The 18,356-nt window shown below is 42.9% G+C and overlaps 2 protein-coding genes across 4 annotated transcripts; one reads left to right on the top strand and one right to left on the bottom strand.

Moving 5' to 3' along the window:
• Window positions 1-139: 139 nt before the first annotated feature.
• slc33a1 (solute carrier family 33 member 1) lies at window positions 140-5,198 on the bottom strand. Of its 2 annotated transcripts, XM_086125391.1 has the most exons (10): window positions 5,120-5,198; window positions 4,957-4,999; window positions 4,083-4,549; window positions 3,834-3,987; window positions 3,251-3,446; window positions 2,974-3,173; window positions 2,713-2,897; window positions 2,525-2,642; window positions 2,202-2,417; window positions 140-1,737 (listed from the first exon to the last, which is right to left on the bottom strand). In XM_086125391.1, exons 3-10 carry the CDS (start codon window positions 4,505-4,507, stop codon window positions 1,561-1,563), a joined length of 1,671 nt encoding a protein of 556 aa, XP_085981517.1. In that variant the 5' UTR covers window positions 4,508-4,549; window positions 4,957-4,999; window positions 5,120-5,198; the 3' UTR covers window positions 140-1,560. The 2 variants fall into 2 exon arrangements, with proteins under 2 accessions (XP_085981517.1, XP_085981518.1); XM_086125392.1 differs by lacking the exon at window positions 4,957-4,999 and having other exon boundaries at window positions 5,120-5,194.
• A 2,804-nt stretch (window positions 5,199-8,002) lies between these two features.
• Window positions 8,003-17,960, top strand: gmps (guanosine monophosphate synthase). 2 transcript variants are annotated; one of them, XM_086125992.1, is made up of 16 exons: window positions 8,003-8,101; window positions 9,668-9,834; window positions 10,343-10,457; window positions 11,084-11,181; window positions 11,531-11,634; window positions 11,815-12,008; window positions 12,616-12,781; window positions 12,912-13,063; window positions 13,214-13,387; window positions 13,586-13,691; window positions 14,107-14,222; window positions 14,371-14,496; window positions 15,036-15,151; window positions 15,257-15,387; window positions 15,877-16,049; window positions 16,335-17,960. In XM_086125992.1, exons 1-16 carry the CDS (start codon window positions 8,075-8,077, stop codon window positions 16,434-16,436), a joined length of 2,067 nt encoding a protein of 688 aa, XP_085982118.1. In that variant the 5' UTR covers window positions 8,003-8,074; the 3' UTR covers window positions 16,437-17,960. The 2 variants fall into 2 exon arrangements, with proteins under 2 accessions (XP_085982118.1, XP_085982119.1); XM_086125993.1 differs by lacking the exon at window positions 8,003-8,101 and adding an exon at window positions 8,138-8,895.
• Window positions 17,961-18,356: the final 396 nt, after the last annotated feature.

An 18,356-nucleotide genomic window follows, 5' to 3' on the forward strand; every position in this document is an offset into this window, starting at 1 on the left:
AAATAGCAAAAAAAAACATGACAGAAAGCATGACAGGAGCACACAGACACTCACAATGATCCAACAAAGACTGACACAACCTAGTGAACTGAATACAAGCAAAGTTACGACACAACGAGAAACACCTGGACAAGACGCAAAGGGTTGAGGGAGTTTATTGGTTAAACACAAGGGACACGGGTGACGTCAACAGGTGCAGACAAAAGGGGCACACAGGGGAACAAAACCAAATGTAATCTAAACAAAAAAAAAACATGAGTTTATCTGTTTACATACAGTATGTTCAATAAACAAACAAACGTTCATTTTTCTATTGTGCTTGTATGTCGCATATTCCAGATGACTGGCCAGAAGAGGAGAGGGGTTGTGCTCCACCTAAACTGGTCGCCAGCCAATTGCACTCAAAACCCAGCGGGGGGGGGGGGGGGGGGGGGGTGTAAATTGCAACCGTGTGTGATTTTACCCAACATACCGCAATTTTTAATTAGATGTTGGTGATGCCTGTCTCATCTTTGCCAGACAGGGACAATGGCTTTCTGCACGAGCGTCGAGAAGTAAAAGGTGCAATGTATAGAATTGAGTGCTACCTAGTGGCGAACTAATAGAATGCAACGACCTAAGATCGAAGAGCGTGCATTTTGAAGGACGAACGCTGTGGTGCCTCAGAGACCTCACCTTGCTACCTTACCACCACTTTCTTCACCAGCGGTGCAAAATATCAGCCTAAATGTCTTCAAGTCTTCCCTTAAGTCACCGAGTAAAGTCCATGGACTCTATGACACATGCTGTAGCAATAATGTTAAATTTGTATCACGTTACCTACAAATTACATTGAAAAATACGTTGCTGTGACAGAACAATTTTTTTGCCATATAATTATACTGTATATTTGGTTTTTGAAACGATGAACAGTGAAAAATCAACACATTTTTACAGATTATCTCTTATATTTAACAACCCTGTCCCAATAAAAACAGGTCTGATTTCCCCATCCGAACAACCCCTGTCCCAATAAAAACAGGTGTAATTTCCCCATCCAACCATCCATCCATCCATGTTCTAATCCGTTTATCCTCACATGGGTCGCAGGCATGCTGGAGCCAATCCCAGCTGTCAGTAGGCGGGGGACACCCTGAACTGGTTGCCAGCCAATCGCAGGGCACACTTAAGACAAACAACCATTCGTGCTCACACTCACACCTAGGGCACAATTTAAAGCGTTCCATGGTATGGTATATACTGTATCTTTCATAAGTCTACTCCAAAGCACACAAGGAAACAATGTGATCCACCAACAACATTTAGCTGTTCCTTTCCTATCAGTTAATAAAGAATAACCAGTAGGTGGTCAGGCAGGTATGATGCGTTGTTTCTGGATGGGTTATGTAAACAGTCTTGTCATGTGGTAGTCGGTCATTACTTGATGCTGTACCGAACCAGCTCTGATTTGGTCATGCTGCTTCCGTCACCAAAGAAACAAAAAAGGCTTTGATGCAAAAAAATTAAAATCAAAAAAATAAAGTATCCAGCATTCAGAGAAAACAAAACAAATGGACCGGTTCAGTCATAACCAGTGACGACTCGGCATCTCCACGCAGCTGGACTGTGCTCCTGCAGCCTCTTCATTTTCGGCCCTAACCACACCCACCAGGCAAAGCCGATCAGCACACACACCACTGACTCCACGTAGTAGCCATCCAGCGTTGTGACGCAGGCTCCGCCCTCCTTGACACACAGCTGGAAAAGAGGACGAGCGACATTGAGTGCTTTCTCCTTACACACAGTCGATGCTGCATTCAACGGACTAGCAGAATGACTAACACCAACTCATTTTTTCCCCTCACTATGAGTGGCACTTTTGTCTACGAATACACAATTAAACCTTACTGGTAAATTACAGTACTGTGCTGTGCTGCACTACTACGCTCAACTAAGGCTTGCACAGGAAGCTTTCTGGACCGTACCAGTAATAATAATAATAATGCATTTTATTTAAAAGCGCCTTTCATGCCACCCAAGGACACTGTACAGACAATAAGAAAATACAATGTAAAAATTTGTAAACGAGATATATAAAAACAGGACATAAAATCAGTAGCATCACAATCCCCAATAATAGCTTTGCGTCACTAGTAATAGTAGTTTTGCACTATTGTGCAGAACAGTTCTACAATACTGGAAGGCAGAAGACACGACCTTACCCCCACTGCCTCCGGTGAGGCACAAGTTGGCCCAACAGCGCCCTGACACTCCTTGCAGGTGAGGGAATCCACAAACCAAAGCGCAAGAGTGGAGGGCCAGTTCCCTCCCAGGTTAGTGACTGTGTTCAGCAGTGTCATGTAGGTGCCACCAATCAATGGGTCGCTCACTTTGGCGTTGAAAGCCATGCCGGCGACGTACATGCTGTACAAAGCCACCTGTGGGGAGGAAGATTCAGTTACTACCTCACCGGGCCACCACTGTTGAATAGCAAACTCTGATGGAAATAAAAAAAGAGATAACGAGTATACAAGTAACAGATCACCTGATGCACTGCATAGCTAAGCAGCACAACGCCATAGTAGTAAACAGGAAAGCCTTCTTCTTGTCTCACGCTTGGGGTCCACGCAACAAGCAGAGCGAACTCCAGGCCAATGATTAATCTGCAAGAACATAACACTTGACCAAACCCGCAACACGCAGAACGCTGTGCTTGTGTGCGGTGGTTAGAACCTTAAAGGAAAGGCCTTGTAGAAGATATCCAACGGTCTGGGCCCCGCTGTGTATTTACTGATGAGCACCGGTAGAAGGATCTGCAGAGGCACCATGGGCACAGCCAGCAATGCCAACTGTGCCTTCGGAACGCCTGCCTCCACCAACTTCAGCCCAGTCACCGCATCGGCTGCGGAGAAGCCGATCTGAAACAAGCGTACGAAAGGGTAGCCTAAGTGGAGCTCTCGCAAAGGAAAATTCGTGTGTTGAAAGAGTGCTTACTTTGGCCGTGAGAAGCAGCGCGCAGTAGGTAAAGACTGCTGGCATATTGATGATCGTGAACAGCAACTTGTAGGTTTGGAAAACACCCTGGGTCTCCTCTGGATCTTTCCTCCTGCCTTCGCTTCGCTCGTTCTCACTTTTTAAGATGGCCACCAGCGTTGTGGAAACCAGGAAAACCACTCCCCAGAAGAACAAGAAGTCTGCAGCCAAACAACAAACGTTAGATGTCGAAAATTAGAGCGGTGTGACATTTCGGCGTTGCGGGAAACCGACTTACTTGCCAAGGTGACAATTCCAGTCGGCTTGGGCTCTATTCTGAGGTATTTGTTGCAGAAGTCGGCAGACTCCAGAGCCAAAAAGAGCACATTACCCAGGAAATAGCCAGCTGTCTGGCCCACTGAGTTGCATGTAGACGCATATCCTACATTCTCCCTGGATAGCATTGTCAGTGCCCAGCCATCTACAGCAATGTCCTGACGATGACAGCAGGAGAAGGTCTTTCAAAAAATAACTGCTTCTCATATGATTTAATTGTATTACATTAATTATGATGTGTTTTATTTAGTTGCAGATGTTAAGACTTCTGGTTAAAATTACATTTTGTTGTTGTGTAGTATGACTGACCATTTTTTAAAATGTACTATTTTTATTCACTTTGCTTCTCAAAATCAAAAAACATTTTTTTCTCCTTTCTATAAGTTGATTGTGTCTTTCTTTATTCGTGGAGTTGTTTCTTTTATTTCTATGACTCAAAGATTTTATTTTTTCAATACATTTTTCAGAATGGTCGTAGCATTATCATACACCTAAACTATACGTTTTGAATATTCCTGACCATCATGACACTTACGGATGCCTACCTGTGTGGCTGCTAGAAAGGCAAGCATAAAGAAGACTGATGTCAATGCGACCACATTGGGGCCTCCCTCACTCTGCAGCAACGAGTCAACTCTTAGAGAAAGGTAGAGCATGAAGAGGCCCAACAAGTATTGCGTGGGTACCAGCCAGGATTTTCTACCGAGACATGAGCAGAAACAGAAAAGCTCAACTCGTTTAAACAAAGCTTACAGTCAATTGTACAAAAAAAGATCACAAAAGTTTCTTATTACCTTCGACCAAATTTATTCCAGTAGAGCGCATCCACCAGCGGGGCCCATAAAAGCTTGAGACTAAATGGCCAAAAAACAAAGCTAAAGACCGCTTGGTCCTTGTAGCTGACATTCTTACTCTGTAGGATCAACGGAATGCTGCCAGCCAGTCCAAGGGGAATGCCTTGCAGCACATAGAGGAAGAGAAGAAGCAATACGTTCCCCAACTCGGTCCGAATACCCCGGTGTTCTCTGAGATGTATCCTGTACTCAGAGTCTGACTCTACAATTAGGCTGTCCAGTTCCCTATCTACTACCATTTCAGAGATGACCATCTCTGTCCTCTCGGTGTCCTTTGGGCTTTCAGAATGGGGGGGGCCCACACCTACCTTCTTTCTCTGCCGCCCATTCTTTTGTGCAATTAGATTGTGATTATAGTGTTCCATGGTAGGACAGGGGCATCCAAGGGTGCAGTGCACTCAGCAAATCTGAGGGAAAAAAAGAAATCGCTCGACTTGACTTTAAAAGAAAAAAAAAAAGCTAACAAGTTAAATGACTCAATTGTGTCTTTGTCTAGCTCTGGTGCAAACAGAGGCGGTGAGCAAACACTAGAGCGGTACGCATTTGCTCATTTAAATGATATCGTGTGAATAGACTTATTTTAAAACTGCGCTAGGATAACAGAGAGAATTTTGCGACATTAAAAAAAAAATAAAACAATATGCTGGCGAAAAATTGTGTTGTCACCCGGAAGCAAAAAAAAAAAATCCGCACTTCATACAAGTAATACTTTAAATTCCATACACGCTTCAATCATGAAAGTCAGTTCTTGGGGGGATGCAAATGCGAAGGGCAATCATGAGAAGAAAAGTAAATCATATGCCAGCATGCATACCTGATTGTGATGACGGCGAAATGAGCGGCATGCTAATTATAAACTAAAACAAAAAAATAAACAAGAGAAGCCAAATTACACATACTGGCTCGAAGTGAATTTGTTGGTCGTCGGAAACGTGACAAAACAAAGCCAGCAACACACGAAACACTGGAAAGCCTACCGTAGAGGTTTGACAAGTCACATTAGAGAATGTTTAACAACACGGACGTCAGAGGCATGAGGAAGTATGCTTGTGTGCAACGTTCAAATGTGTCCGAGTCACTACAGCTGACGTGTCAAAACTGAACTGAATTCTTGCTTCCGTTCGAGTTGCTGCCGATTACAGTATCACGATTGTAAAACTGCCGTAAGGGTGTCGCGCATTTGGTTAACTGTTGTAGTAAATCAAGCTCAACGTTGCTTTTGACTTTCGCATTTGTTTTTTGTTTCTTTGTTATGGGATTGGGCCTGGTGATTGGTGGTTGTGATGTCATCAAAGTTTGTCGAAAGAGCAAAGGGGCATTTAAAAGCATGAACGTTGGCTCAAGGCAGCTGGTTGAGCATCTCTTAAATAAACATATTTATTCGGACTAACGAATGAATCATTGCAACACTTTTGCTGCATTAGATAAGAACATGAATCAACAGTTAACATAGTTTACCAATTTGACCGCTTCAATACTCAAAATCTTCATGATGAAAAACGTCACATGTATCAGTCTTCAGCTCGACTGCATCCTCCTCGGCTGACAGTAACGCTACTGTGACTGGCAAGAGTGTCTGGCATTTCACTATTGTCGGACACGCATATTTGCTGTCACACTGACAAAGGTTGAAGGTTTTGATCGGGCCACGTGGGGCCCTCATAGTTAGGACACGTGCCGAACAGTTCTGAGTTCTAGCGTTCAAATGTTGGGAGGGGAAGAACAAAACTCCACATAGGTTCCTCCCCGGCTTGCATGGGTTTTTCTCCGGGAACTTCCTTGACATTGAATCTTCTGAGGAAAATAACATAATTGCTGCATGGTTGAAGAAAGATACAATGTGGGCCGAAGGTGATTGCCACTATTTATACAAAAACAACAAAATTTTAATTTGAACTTTTGAACCACATAAAAGTGTGACCTATGTTCTCCTCACAACAACAAAAATATGACCTTGCAAAAAAGACACAAATTGTAGACCCTAAGAAATTGCGAGTCACATCAGGGTAATTTGTGACTGCTTATATTCTTTCACAACTCTTAGAGTCTTGTCTCTGTCCAGTATAAAATCACCACGGGTTGATCTCTTCGCAGAAGCGTTCTCTGCGAAGCGTGTCTGCGATCGAAAGGCCTTTTCGCAAAGCACACAATACATCCATCACACTTTTCAAGTCGAAGGTAATGACAGGCAGCATGCTCTGCCTTGTGGTTGCTTTGAGTGCACGTGATGCTGCTTATCACCACGGATGGCATGTGACAAGTCGCAGGCATATTTGAAGTACAGCAAGTGATGAGAACAGGCTTGACCATATCCATGTGTCTTTGTCAGTTTTGCCTTTTACTTAGTCAGTGCTACATTTTTTGGGGTAGTGGGGTGTTTTCTCATGCCCACTGTTACATTTTTACATTTATTGTACTTTGCATTATTGAAATTTGGGGAAACAGAATGGGCAGATTGTTGACGTATTGGTCCGCACATCTGCCTCACACTTCTGTGGTTCGGTGTTATAAATAAATAAGAATGTTTTGTAGTTTATTTGACAAGTGTCCATCAGAAATGCCCCTCCGCTGCTCCAACCTCAGCCCAAAAACGGTGTTGTCACTGTTCACACAATTTTAACACTGTTATTCAGTTAGACTCTACAACTGAATGTCACTCATGTGCTCAAATATACATCTTCCCTGTGAAATTCCAATTTCACTCTGCCGGACTTGTGATTTAACTGAGAGCATGTGGCAGACTGACTACTACAATTACAGTGTGGTTGTTTAAGACAAGGTAACCATGGATACCGAAAGGTTGGTCAGCAACTTCCGAGTAAACTGGAATTCAAAGCACACCCTGCTTTGAATTCCATTTTACTCAAAAATTATGCTGTTCTTATAATTAATTATGCTCCATTTGGCCTGACACATTGAGATGTATTGATTGAACAATGTTTATTGTGGTTGTAGTTTAAAGTGGTCTATAACTGCATGCCATCCTACTGAAAGCTCTTTCTAATATACTCGCTCACATTACAACATGAGATATCAATTACAGCACATTCATCAGTTTTCCATTCCGTGGGCAACTCCAGAGTGAAAGAGAGTCCAACTCCTTTCAAGAGGACTGGTACCAAAGCTGTGGTTCGAGGTGAGTCCGATTATAAAGATGACCTTGACCATGACCTTATATCTAGTTGAAACTTCTTGACCCCGCACATCAGGGTCCTTCCCTGTCCTGACCCTGGAGCCAGTTGCTGTGGCCGGGGATCGGACCACCAAGGCCTTTGGCCGCCACCCAGCCAGCCACACTTCACCTGACCCCTTGGCCCCTCCCACAAGTGGTGAGCCTATGGGAAGGGGGATCCACATTGTCCTTTCGGGGGGAGCCCAGCCAGGCCCCATGGGTGCAGGCCCAGCCACCAACAAGACCCATCTCCAGAGGCATGCCTGTGCACTATGCACGAGTTGACAACTGTGTGCTACTAGTCCTACTGATGACATCAAATTCTACCTATTGACATTATACTATCAGACGAATCAGTACACAAGTAGAACAACTCATAGATAAGCCTTAAACTCATGGTTATCTAATAAATTCTCAAACACTTTAACACACACACAGAAGCACACAAACACGTTCATTTTGGCCACAATTAAATGAATCCTCAGTAGAAAAGAGAAGGGGAGATGCTGACACTCCACTTTACAGCAAGAAGCCAGTGTATTTGTGTTATTTTCTGTTTTGCCCCAGTCAATCAGTGAGTTTTGAGCTAACTAAGGAGTCTCTCTCTCTCTCTCTCTCTCTCTCTCTCTCTCTCTCTCTCTCTCTCTCTCTCTCTCTCTCTCAGTGCCTCTTGTCTGTCTCTCGCCCTCCCTCCCTCCCACACACCGAGGACAGCAAGGCGAAAGCGGAGCGCTCATTCCACCACACAACAGTCCCCTCCATGGCTATGTGCAACGGAGACAGCAAGGTCGGTGGAGCCGGTAGCAGCAGGAAAAGCAGCAGCCGCCGTCGCTGTCGCTGTGACATTACTCGCTCTTGCGTTGTGGTTTCACCCCCTTCGCTTTTACTTACGGCCTGTATTGATTTGCGTGGAAAGTTGGCAGAACATGTTTGTTAACATTAGGATTGTGGACGGCGCCCGGTGCCTGTTGCCGCTTTACATGAACATGTCGCTAAAGCCGATGGTCGTCTATTAACCGAGGTTGAACACGCGTGGATCTTTGATAGCGCTGACCACCAATAACGCTTAGTTTGCTGTAACGCTGGACCCTCACAATTTGAAGTCACCGCGTGGGTTTAGCATAGCTCCGCTAACTTAGCTGAGCTTCTTCCAGTACGTGCTAACATGCTAAATGCTCATTCCTGTTTATTTTGACCGTCCACTAGGATTCGACACTGGCACAGTTTGTCAGGGTCACCAGCTAAATTGATACAATTGTACTTTTGCCATCGGTAGATCATGAAAAGGCATTGCATCTCTTCTTTGAGAGTTTGGAGTGACATTAAACGTTTGGCTTGCTAATTTAGTTCTTTCGAGCACTCCCCGTCACAAACTTGGAGCAATAATAGCGTCGGGTCTTGACCGTTTGCTAACATCATTTCCGGGCTCGATAGATGTAAATACTTCTTAATTGCCGTAATATTAGTATTAATAATAATCTGAGTATCACTGTCTAAGTTAGCCACCCCGTAACGTTATTGACGATGGTGTTTGGAGGGGCACTTCACTGATGTGAGCGAACCGAGCGTAGTATGAACCACGTGAGTTCGTCTTACTTTACTGTTATCGTTCATGTCATTTTTTTCATCATCGAATTTTGGGTTAGTATGTTATTTATACAGCCACACGTGCGTATTTTTTATGGATACTGCGAATCGTTCCTCGCATCTAATCGTTTGTTATCTGTGTTTCCCAAACATTGCCGGCTGGAGACCCATATTAGAAGTGGTCCCTCCTCGGGACACACCGTTAATACATCAGTTATCGTCATAGTACCGGTATTGACATTTGAGTCGAGCTTTTTTTTCCTTAATTACCCCACACACGGCCGCCATTTTGAGTAAATATTAGGACCAGTACACGTTTTACGGATAGTTTAATTTGTGAGGAATTTATTTGGTGAATGGTATCTTTAGCTTAATGATAGAAAAGTAGCAGTAAAATACAGTTAGACATTGTGATTAGAGATCTTTACCATCTTGACTGAATTATTTTGACCAAAAATTCAAACGATTTATTCCCACTCTCAATGAATGCATAATTCCCAAAGTTCCAACATAAATTCGTGACATCCTCTCACTCATACGAGTAGCATGTGATTCTCCTAATAAGCAGAATGCCTTCAGTGCATTTATTGAGACCTGGTCAGTCACATGCCATTTATAAGGACAAGCTTAACTACGGCAGGTCAAATTACTCTGGTTAGAGTAGAAAGTAGAAACGGATCTCAGTTGAGTCAAGAAGTGACTTACCAATAATTAAGACTTGTCTTTCATGGACAAATGTGACTTTGACTGTGACTCTTGGCTGCAGATTGGCATCGTGGAGCAGAATGGGTCATGTGAGGGAGCCGTGGCCATCCTGGATGCTGGCGCCCAGTATGGCAAGGTCATTGACAGACGTGTGCGAGAGCTGTGTGTGCGCTCAGAGATCCTCCCATTAGAGACACCGGCCTTTGCTATTAGGGAACAAGGTTACAGGTGAATAGATAAAGCATTTCACTTAATTTTCCATCAAGGATCGCATCTGTCTGTCTCTCTATCTACAGTATCATTCACTGTGATGTGTTGGGTTTTTGATTGTATAGTGTAGTGGAACATACAAGATTGAGAATGTCCCTGTAGAATCATGACTATGACTAATCTCTTATATGGTCAAACGTTTACCTTTATTACAATCTTTATTCTTGAGACAATTTTTTGAATAGAATTCAACCACAGGGCAAAATAAGTTAACCACAAAAACAATAAAATATTCTCAACTGTTTTTAATTTAATAGCACATCTTACTCCTTTCAATGCAGGTCTGCTTATTTCACACAACCTTCAGTGTGTGTATACTTCTCGGTTTTCCTCCTTTGTTGAGTCTAGTTCATCTTCTGGAATATATATATATTTTTAAAAGTCACAATAAATTGCTTTTAGGGTTCCCCTGTAATTCTGTCGCTCTGCCAGTCTTTTGTGTACTAATGATCTTTTTTTTTTCTAGGGCAATCATCATTTCAGGGGGCCCTGCTTCTGTGTATGCAGAGGATGCACCATGGTTTGACCCTGCTATATTCACCATAGGAAAGCCTATCCTGGGGATTTGCTATGGAATGCAGGTACATGCTGTACAAGTCTTTTTTGAAAGGCTATTACATGATTTGTGATCCTCTTTTCCAATTAGACAACAGTTCGTAAAGCTTTATACACCAAATACCACTTAAAAAGTACTTAAGTCTCCAGGTATCACCATCATGACCAACATGACACACTTTATTTAATGCCATGCTTAAATTTAGAAAATACACGAAAAAGTGTGGATGAATAATATAATTTCTTAAAGGTTAAATGTAAATGTATTGAACTTGAAGTTAAATACAACTGAACTGTACTCAGGCAGCGATTCTTTCACATACCACTAGAGGGAATCTGCATACAAGTAGTTGTAGGCCTACCACACCGAGAATAACTGTCTGAAGGCATTTATTCATCCAAGGAATTATCACTTTGAGGATCTGAGTAGCTTCCGCTTCACCATGATTTCCTGGCTGCTGTTCTGCTCTCTTGGGCCAGCTGTGATTTCATCTTGCTTCAAGGGCACATTGAGACTAACTGAGGGAGATAAAAGCATCGTTAGGCCTCTTTCCCAGGGAGCTTTTAGGTCTAAAGTATATTTCTCTATACTGCATTCTATTGTCGCATGAAATGAACATTTTAAAAACATTTTCTTCCGTTTCATTTCTAGATGATGAACAAAGTTTTTGGCGGCACAGTTCACAAAAAGTGTGTAAGAGAAGACGGGGTGTTCAGTATTGGAATGGACAACACCTGCTCACTCTTCAGGTAGTCTTTCTTACACTTTTCCTTGTTATCATCTTTTACAAACCAGTTGGTGATAGGGTAGTGCAGGAGGTACGTGTCCAAATGTTTTCTTTCAAGTGCCAAGTACAAGAGGGGGAAGGAAGATTTAAGCGCCACTTTGGCATTCTTAACCTTTTAATTTAACGTGACAAAATGAATTCCCTCACAGTCATAGCGGTGGTAGTTGCTGGCGTCACACCCGCGGCAACACATGCACCATGAATGAGTTGATCTTCGGTGCGCTGTGCAAAGTATGGTGGGAAAATGCCTTTCGAATGACACTTTTCATTCAAAGTTGACAGTCTGTAGCTGTTTGTGTTTGTCCTACCAGAGGCCTTCAGAAGGAGGAGGTGGTTCTGCTGACCCATGGAGACAGTGTGGATAAAGTGGCTGATGGCTTTAAAGTGGTGGCCCAATCAGGAAACATCATTGCTGGTGAGTGTTGAATGCATACTTCATCTACATTTGATCCAATTTTTACAAATGCTCCTTTTTTCAAATAACAAACTGACAATGTTACAGTCAAGAAAGGGGCGAATATTACATTGTAGTGCTTTGTGAAATACGTTATTTGATAAGGGGTTTTTCAGCCTCTGCATCTGTTTGGTGTACCAGGTATTGCCAATGAGCAGAAGAAGCTCTACGGAACTCAGTTTCACCCAGAGGTCGACTTGACAGAGCGTGGCATGGAGATGCTTCGCAACTTCCTCTTTGAGATTGCAGGATGCACGAGTAATTTTACGGTCCAGAACCGCCAGCAGGCCTGCATCAATGACATCATAGAAAAAGTTGGCAAGTCAAAAGTGTTGGTAAGGGTACAACATTGTACTAAGTCATATTTTGCAATGCGATTTTCTGTTCAGAATGGGTAAAAAAAAAAAGAGAGAGAGAGAGAGAGAAAAATAGAAAAATCCATCCAGTCGCTGCGAAGGTGCGTGTTTACGCATGGGCCTGTGTATGTGCAAGGCCACTACTGAGGAAGTGTTGATCGCATCAGTCGAGGCAATTAAACACTCAAATGAAACCGTTCTGTCTGAAAAGTGCCTGTCGACTTCCTAAGTGCCTTTATAAACTAGGCTTCATCTCAGCGGAATGTGAAGGTGATGAGAGTGCCTCATAACGTTATATTTAAAGAGTAGCCTCACTATTCAGACAAGTATGTCATCAGAGATGCTGTCAGCTTCATAAATGTAATGTTACATTCATTGATTGTTATGCCACATTGAGTCATAACTCATCTTTTTATTTATTATTTTGCAATTTCAGTCCAAATACAACAGGCGAAGGAGCAAAGTGCCTTTCCAGCTTCGCTTCTATTGACGTTTTGTGCTCATGCGTGCGTGCGTGCAGGATACACTGTTTGATGTCGGAGTGACTTCTTCACAGTAGTGACCTGGTCTACAATGACTGCTGCAGGTGCTGTTGAGCGGTGGCGTTGACTCAACTGTGTGCACGGCCCTCCTCAACAAAGCTCTGAACCAGGACCAGGTGATTGCGGTTCACATTGACAATGGCTTCATGAGGAAGAGAGAGAGCCAGAGCGTCGAGGAGGCCCTCACCAAATTAGGCATTAAACTTAAAGGTGGGTGTGGTCTGACTGATGGAATATGTTTGTTATTTCGTCTCATATGTCAAATACTCTGTGGTCTTTGTATAATCAAATCCTATTTTGGGGTTTTCCACCTTTCACTCTGCCGAAATGTAATGTTCAGTGGTGAACGCCTCACACACATTCTACAATGGGACAACAACACTTCCCATCTCGGAGGAGGACAGGACTCCTCGGAAACGCATCAGTAAGACCTTGAATATGACCACCAACCCCGAAGAGAAAAGGAAAATAATTGGGGATACGTTTGTCAAGGTCGGTTCACCTCACCAAGTGAATCTCTTTTACATTCACTTTCATCTTGATGCTGTCAATCATGTGTATGGCGGTTTGTTTTGGACTTCTTGCTTTTACTTGTTCTTTGGTTGAGACTTCTGACACTTTGCGGATTGTGTCGTTTTGCAGGTGGCAAACGAGGTGATAGGAGAGATGGATCTCAAACCAGACGAGGTTCTCTTAGCTCAGGGTACCCTGAGACCCGATCTAATTGAAAGCGCGTCTCATCTTGCCAGTGGCAAGGCAGAGGTCATCAAAACACACCACAATGACACCGAGCTCATCCGCAAACTCAGAGATGAGGTACTTCAGAGGCAGAAATTGTGTATCAATAATCCAAATGTTAAAAAAAAAAAGTGCATATATTGAGTTTCTCGACAATTATTTATGAGGGGAAATGTGATGCACGAGTCATTACAATGGAGCTTTCTGTTGACCCTGCAAAGCTAAGCGTGTTTGTTTTTGTTAAAATGCTGATTGTACTGGTTTGTGATGCTCCAGGGAAAAGTTATCGAACCATTGAAAGATTTCCATAAAGATGAGGTTCGAGCGCTCGGGAGAGAATTAGGCCTGCCAGAGGAGATAGTCTCGCGACACCCTTTCCCTGGTAAGTACACACACACATACACACACACGTTTGATTTGACTGGTTTTCCAAATATCTTTACAGGGCCTTACAGGAGAGCAGTCCTAGACATCGTTTTGAAAGAACGCTATGCAATGAAACACTTGAACCGCATTACTTCCATTTTTTTCACATTAGATTCATATTTATGGCCTCCGGTGCTTTTCACGCAAATATTTACAGTAATTATGACTAAACTACTATGTTACCGTAGGTTAGTTAATTGCAAACAAATTCAGGTTACACCCCCACCACATGAGCCGAACTTAGCCATGAACCGCTCGACCCTGTACAAGAGATTTGCATGAACAAACGAGTCATAAAATGAAAACTGATACTGTATGTCAGCTTTTCTGGTTTGTTTGCATGGCGGTCTCATTCTCTTCACCTCACATAGGTCCTGGCTTGTCCATCAGAGTTATTTGTGCAGAGGAGCCGTACATCTGTAAAGACTTTGCCGAAACCAACAACATCCTCAAAATTGTCACAGACTTTTCTGCTAGCGTCAAAAAGGTCAGTGTTTTGGTCCAATCGATTTTCCTTCTCTAACCGAACAGCAATAGAATGACAAGACCACAAAATATTTGCCATTTTAAAAATCAAACATGGCATTGTTAAGAAATGGTCGTTTTCAGGGATGTTCTGTCTCTCTCATCTCCAGCCACATGCCTTGCTGCAGAGAGTCAAGTCGTGCATATCGGACGAGGAGGAAGAGAAGCTCATGCAGATCACCAGCCTTCATTCACTTAATGCCTTCCTGCTGCCCATCAAAACTGTTGGCGTCCAGGTGATCGGTTTGTCATTTGTTTGGTCACGTCCAGGTGCTTTTTGGTTAAGTTTGGGTTTGCTCATCGCCTCTTGTTGTTTATCATTTTGTGGCTAACCAGTTGGCGCGCACACACACACACACACACACAGTTCCTCTAATGTTTATGTATTTGGTCCCCTCCTTCCATCTGGAAGACTTGGAGAGGTGTGGTTCACATTTTGTATATCCAAAGGAGTGGAAATTGTGCTCAAGTATTAAAATGTGGTCAAAAATGTATTATCCTGCCCTCAAAAGTGCCTTTTCGCATTGCTGAAAGAACCATTCCCTCGGCTGCTACTTTTTTGGGGGGCTTGTTTTCCTTTTTATTTCCTGTTTTCTCACTCAAGTTTTTATTTTAGTCCTAACCTCATAACTGTGGTGAGACAGTAGACAAACATTGTAAAGTTCAACTGATCCGTCCTTTTTTCCGTGTACACATGCCTACGGGTGTTCCCCCGTGAACGTTTTAGTTGTATTTATTCCTGTTTACACACTAAATAAGAGCTTTTCTCATCCAGGGAGATTGCCGCTCTTACAGTTATGTGTGTGGCATCACAAGCAAAGAATCACCTCATTGGGAATCTCTGATGTTCCTGGCCAGACTCATCCCTCGCATGTGCCATAGCATTAATAGGTAACACACTAAGCTATTGTCTAAGTTTCTTATTTGATTGCATTCTGTGACAAATGGCGCAGTCATACCTCCACCATGGTTTTTATGACTCCCTCCCCCTTTCAGAGTTGTCTATGTATTTGGGCCTCACGTGAAGGAGCCACCAATAGACATCACTCCAACTTTCCTGACCACAGGCGTTCTAGGCACCCTCAGACAGGCTGACTTTGTCGCTCATTCTATCCTCAGAGAGTCTGGTGAGTGTCTTTGGTTTGAATAGAAGTTTGAACGTGGGGGAGGGGGCATGGGGGACGGAATATTGAAAGATGCCCAATCTGATGATTGCAATATCCATCCATTTTCCAAATCAATCAAAAATAACCAGGGTGATTTTTTTTTTCCATAATCACCCATCCCTTTAGAATTCTATTGAAAGTACGTGTACAGCTTGTACAGTACCTACCTGAAGAATGCGTGGGGAGCCGCACAAGTTTGGCTTCGGCGAGTCACATAGCTTGACTTGCTGCATATTTGCATTCACGAGGGGAATCTCTCACGGCTACACAAGCAAACAAGTAACCTGAAAAAAATGTTGGCCTGTTATTCCATGGATGTCTCATATATAAATGTAACATTGGGCTGGGCGATATGACTAAAAAGTATATCACGATATAAGTATTTCATGTTGCTCGATATAGCTAAAAAAATTTTTGAATTTTTGAAGAAGCTTTGCCTTCTCCTGTCAGGATACTCTGGAAAGATCAGCCAGATGCCAGTCATCCTGACGCCCTTGCACTTTGACCGGGACCCATTGCAAAAGCAGCCATCTTGCCGACGGTCTGTCGTGGTCCGCACGTTTATCACCAGCGACTTCATGACCGGCATCGCTGCCACGCCGGGGAACCAAATCCCAGAGGAGGTATGACAAGGTTCAGGTTTCCAAACGGGCAGAAATTACTAGCAAAATTGTTAGAGTAAATTGTAACAGTTTTGAGTTTAATATTTTATAATATGCATGAATCAGCAACACATACAAACAGCATTCAACAATCTTCATAGGCATATTGTCTCTCATCTTTGGCAATGACAACTACTATTGGGGTTTATTCAGCATTGTCTTTTTTTTTTTTTTTAACCATAATGTTATTGTTGCAGGCTATTTGCAATGCATATCCGGTGTCACATCAACATCTGTTTCCCCCAGGTGGTGCTCAAGATGGTCAATGAGATCAGCAAGATCCCAGGCATCTCCAGAGTCATGTACGACTTGACCTCCAAGCCACCTGGCACCACAGAGTGGGAATAAAAAAATAGATGTATCATGGCAGTGATAGGAGACACACACACACACACACACACACACAGTATTCAAGTTATCAGAGAAGGCTGGTGAACTCGTTCGAAACTCTCATCTCCTTCGTGCACCCCTTGTCCCCCTTTCTCATCAACATTCCCATGGATAACAGACCATACTTTGATCGCCGCCCCTTATGCCCTTGTCTTAATTATTTTGGCGGTGGGGATCCATTCTCGATAATGTTTTTTGTTTTTTTGCCCCTCCAAATTCAAAAATTGGTTTTAAAAGGTAGCGGTTACCCTCTGTTGTCAGTCAACCATCACAATGGAGTGACAAAATACTGTGAACAATTTTGGCTGTGGGTTTGCGGTGCAATGCGGTTTGAAATCAGATTACTGAATGAATTAAGACGACGCATGTGAATAGCGCAGAAAGATTGGTCATCTACTCACCCCGCCCTTATTGGTCAGTGTTGTGTGTAACTTTAATGGATCTGAATATGTTCTTCCACATATTTTCACCATCTACCTGTATACTGTGCTATGAGGACGGGGGGGGGGGGGCTGTCTGAAGCGGAGATGAATAGACAAGGCGTTGTCTGACCAATCGACCGTTTTGTAAGCGATTCTTTTTGCCAAAAGTCGATGCTGTTGTCATTGGCGCCTCCGTGTGGTCATAACGGACGATTCTTATCCTGACTGTCACGTCTTGTGGGGGAGCTGTGCAGGAAGCCAAACTCGTGGGTTAACATTTTATGTGCCTGTTTTTGGATTTGTTTTGTTTCTCTGTAATGTGACCAGTTCTGGACCCTGATATTTCTAAAATATAGTCTAACACTTTCTCATTATAATGTGACATGTATACTTTTTCGACAATAATTCCAGAACTAATACATAATCAGTTGTAAATTGTGGTTGTCTTTTGTTGCTGCTCTTCATCGGACAAAAGTGTGTCTCTGCACGTTTGTTCCTTTTTTGAAAGTAAAGCCGTTGAGCTTTATCAACAGAACCCAGTCATTGGGAGGTGCGGCCATATTCAATGCTTCACTGTGTTGTGTGTTTCCTGCTCCATCTTAAACTTTCAATGTTTTTCGATTCTAAATTGACAACCGTACTTAAATTTTGCCATGTGAATGTCATACATGGCTCATGTTTGACTAACAAAAACATTTTGTTTGTGCCTCTACTTTTCATGGCAATGTTATCCTAAAGCAAATGGTTCGCCACCCCCCCCCCCCCCCCAATCTCGCATCTGCCTTTTAATGTAAATATATTTTTTGTCATATGCGTCCATGGGGAGAGAAAAAAAAGTGTCTTGACATATTACTGTAAACACAATTTTGTAGTTGGATTAAATTGCAATATCCACCTGATTAAGTTATGCAATTGTATGGCTGAGGGTTATATTTTTATGTCATCTCGCTCATTCTTTCTTAGTAATGTGCCTCAAATCAAGCCACTGCATGCAGTTTCAACAATAATGAACTTTATACAAAAACTGAGCTTTAATAAAGATCTCCATGTCGAAACCTCATCTCAGCCCTCTCGCCTGTCCCTGCATTTATATGGCACCACATAACTATGTATATAGACTGGCATAATTTTTGATCTTTTAGCTGGAAGTGACAAGAATGTTGCAAAACAAAAAGTTAACTGAAATTCACAAAAATGTCCATCCAATTTAAGATTTCATCACAGTTTGTTGTCAGTCAACCTAATGTGTGATTTTGGAATGAGGGAGGAATTTCAAGGTAATCATTAGTTATAAATTAGGAAAAAAAAAATTGGTGTCGTTTCCATCCATTTTCCGAACCGCTTGATCCTCACTAGAGTCGCGGGGGGTGCTGGAGCCTATCCCAGCTGTCTTTGGGCAGTAGGCGGGGGACACCCTGAATCGGTTGCCAGCCAATCGCAGGGCACACACAGACGA

The sequence above is a fragment of the Hippocampus guttulatus genome, chromosome 12 (genome assembly GCF_054856545.1).
Source record: "Hippocampus guttulatus isolate MCC_2025c chromosome 12, RoL_Hgut_1.0, whole genome shotgun sequence".
Taxonomy (NCBI): domain Eukaryota; kingdom Metazoa; phylum Chordata; class Actinopteri; order Syngnathiformes; family Syngnathidae; genus Hippocampus; species Hippocampus guttulatus.

Excerpts from the sequence above, each read along its gene's own strand:
- slc33a1 (XM_086125391.1), bottom strand. The coding sequence starts at position 4,507 with ATGGAACACTATAATCACAATCTAATTGCACAAAAGAATGGGCGGCAG. Across the intron at positions 3,174-3,250 it reads TGGAATTGTCACCTTGGCAA|ACTTCTTGTTCTTCTGGGGA; the intron begins GTAAGTCGGTTT and ends GTTTGGCTGCAG. Across the intron at positions 2,643-2,712 it reads TACAAGGCCTTTCCTTTAAG|ATTAATCATTGGCCTGGAGT; the intron begins GTTCTAACCACC and ends ATGTTCTTGCAG.
- gmps (XM_086125992.1), top strand. The coding sequence starts at position 8,075 with ATGGCTATGTGCAACGGAGACAGCAAG. Across the intron at positions 8,102-9,667 it reads TGTGCAACGGAGACAGCAAG|ATTGGCATCGTGGAGCAGAA; the intron begins GTCGGTGGAGCC and ends TCTTGGCTGCAG. Across the intron at positions 14,223-14,370 it reads TTTCTGCTAGCGTCAAAAAG|CCACATGCCTTGCTGCAGAG; the intron begins GTCAGTGTTTTG and ends TCTCATCTCCAG.